The sequence below is a fragment of the Otolemur garnettii genome, unplaced genomic scaffold, assembly GCF_000181295.1.
Source record: "Otolemur garnettii isolate 467f Iridium unplaced genomic scaffold, OtoGar3 scaffold00047, whole genome shotgun sequence".
Classification (NCBI taxonomy): domain Eukaryota; kingdom Metazoa; phylum Chordata; class Mammalia; order Primates; family Galagidae; genus Otolemur; species Otolemur garnettii.
In genome coordinates, this window is record NW_003852442.1 from 13,505,918 (window position 1) to 13,507,490 (window position 1,573).

General features: G+C 43.9%; 1 protein-coding gene across 1 annotated transcript in view; it reads left to right on the forward strand.

The window, feature by feature from the left end:
• The window catches only part of TERF2 (telomeric repeat binding factor 2), a 38,158-nt gene that overhangs the window by 34,740 nt on the left and 1,845 nt on the right, over positions 1-1,573 (forward strand). The window contains 1 exon segment of the mRNA XM_012806135.2: positions 390-433. Coding sequence (XP_012661589.2) covers positions 390-433 — 44 coding nt within the window.

Sequence of the window (1,573 nt, forward strand, 5' to 3'; positions counted from 1 at the left end):
ACCTGTGGCTCAAAGGAGAAGGGCGCTGGCCCCATATGCTGGAGGTGGCGGGTTCAAACCCAGCCCTGGCCAAAAACTGCAATCAATCAATCAATCAATCAATCAATAAAATTAAATTTAAAAAGCTAAAAATCCACCATTAGCCAGCATTCAGCATTTACTGAGTGCCTATACAGTACACTTGCATTGAACAGATCCTCATGGACTGAATGATTGGTGTTTGTAAACAAAGGACAAAAGTAAATTATCCTTTAGCAATGTCCTTTCTCTTCTCAGTGCTTGTGAAATTTGAATCAGGTTTTCTCTATGGAGACACTCTGTGTCTTTTTCTAATGGCTTATACAGAGAAAGGTGATCTCTGAAATGAGTCTCCTTTTAATGTTTTCCAGCAGCATCAGATGAAGATCAGCCAACCAGTGTAACAAAAAAGCAGGTAATTTAAAATTCTTTCTCACTACTGGCTAGATGGGTAGAGCAGAGGTAAAATAAGCCCCTGTCTCCTAGGAATGGACTACCCATGTACCCAGTAAAAATCTGTCTTCAGATTTTCAAATATTTCAAAGTAAATTGAAGTAATAGCCATTTTCTTGAAGAAACACCTAGGAGGACAGGACTCTGACACACTTTCTGGAGAGGGGACAACATAACACCTTTGAAGTCTAGAACACAAAAGTGATTCTTTTTTTTCTTTTCTTTCTCTTTCTTTTTTTGATTGAGACAGTCTCACCATGTTGCCCTCAGTAGAGTGCTATGGCGTCATAGCTCACAGCAACCTCAAACTCTTGGGCTTAAGTGATTCTCTTGCCTCAGCCTCCCAAGTAGGTGGGACTACAGGCGCCCACCTCAACGCCCGGCTATTTTTGTTGTTATTGTTGTAGTTTTCATTGTTGTTTGGCAGGCCCAGGCCGGGTTGGAACCCACCAGCCCCAGTGTATGTGGCCAGTGCCCTAACCACTGAGCAACAGGCACTGAGCCACAGAAAAGATTCTTAGTTGAGGATGAAATGGCAGGACATTGAGAATTATTAAATATCCAGATCTGTAGCATTCACTATGTTTTAAAAACATAAACTCCTGAGCTTAGCCTCCCAGAGGGGGTTTAAGATCAGCCTGAGCAAGAGTGAGACTCCATCTTTAAAAAATAACCAGCTGAGGGCAGCACCTGTGGCTCAAGGAGTAGGGTGCCAGCGTCACATACCAGAGGTGACAGGTTCAAACCTGGCCCTGGCCAAAAAAAAAAAAACTGATATAAAAAATAGCCAGGTGTTTTGGTGCCTGCCTGTCATCCTAGCTACTTGGAAGGGGAGTGAGGAAAGAGGATTGCTTGTGTCCAAGAGTATGACACCCTGGCACTCTACCAAGGGTAACACACTCAATCAAGGGCAACAAAATGAGACTGTCTCAAAAATAAATAAAAACATTGGCCAGGGCTCAGCACCTGTAGCTCAGCAGCTAGGGCACCGGCTACATATACCAGAGCTAGGGGGTTCAAACCCAGCCCGGGCCTGCCAAGTAACAATGACAACAACAAAAAAAATAGCTGGGTGTTGTGGCAGGCACCTGTAGTCCCAGCT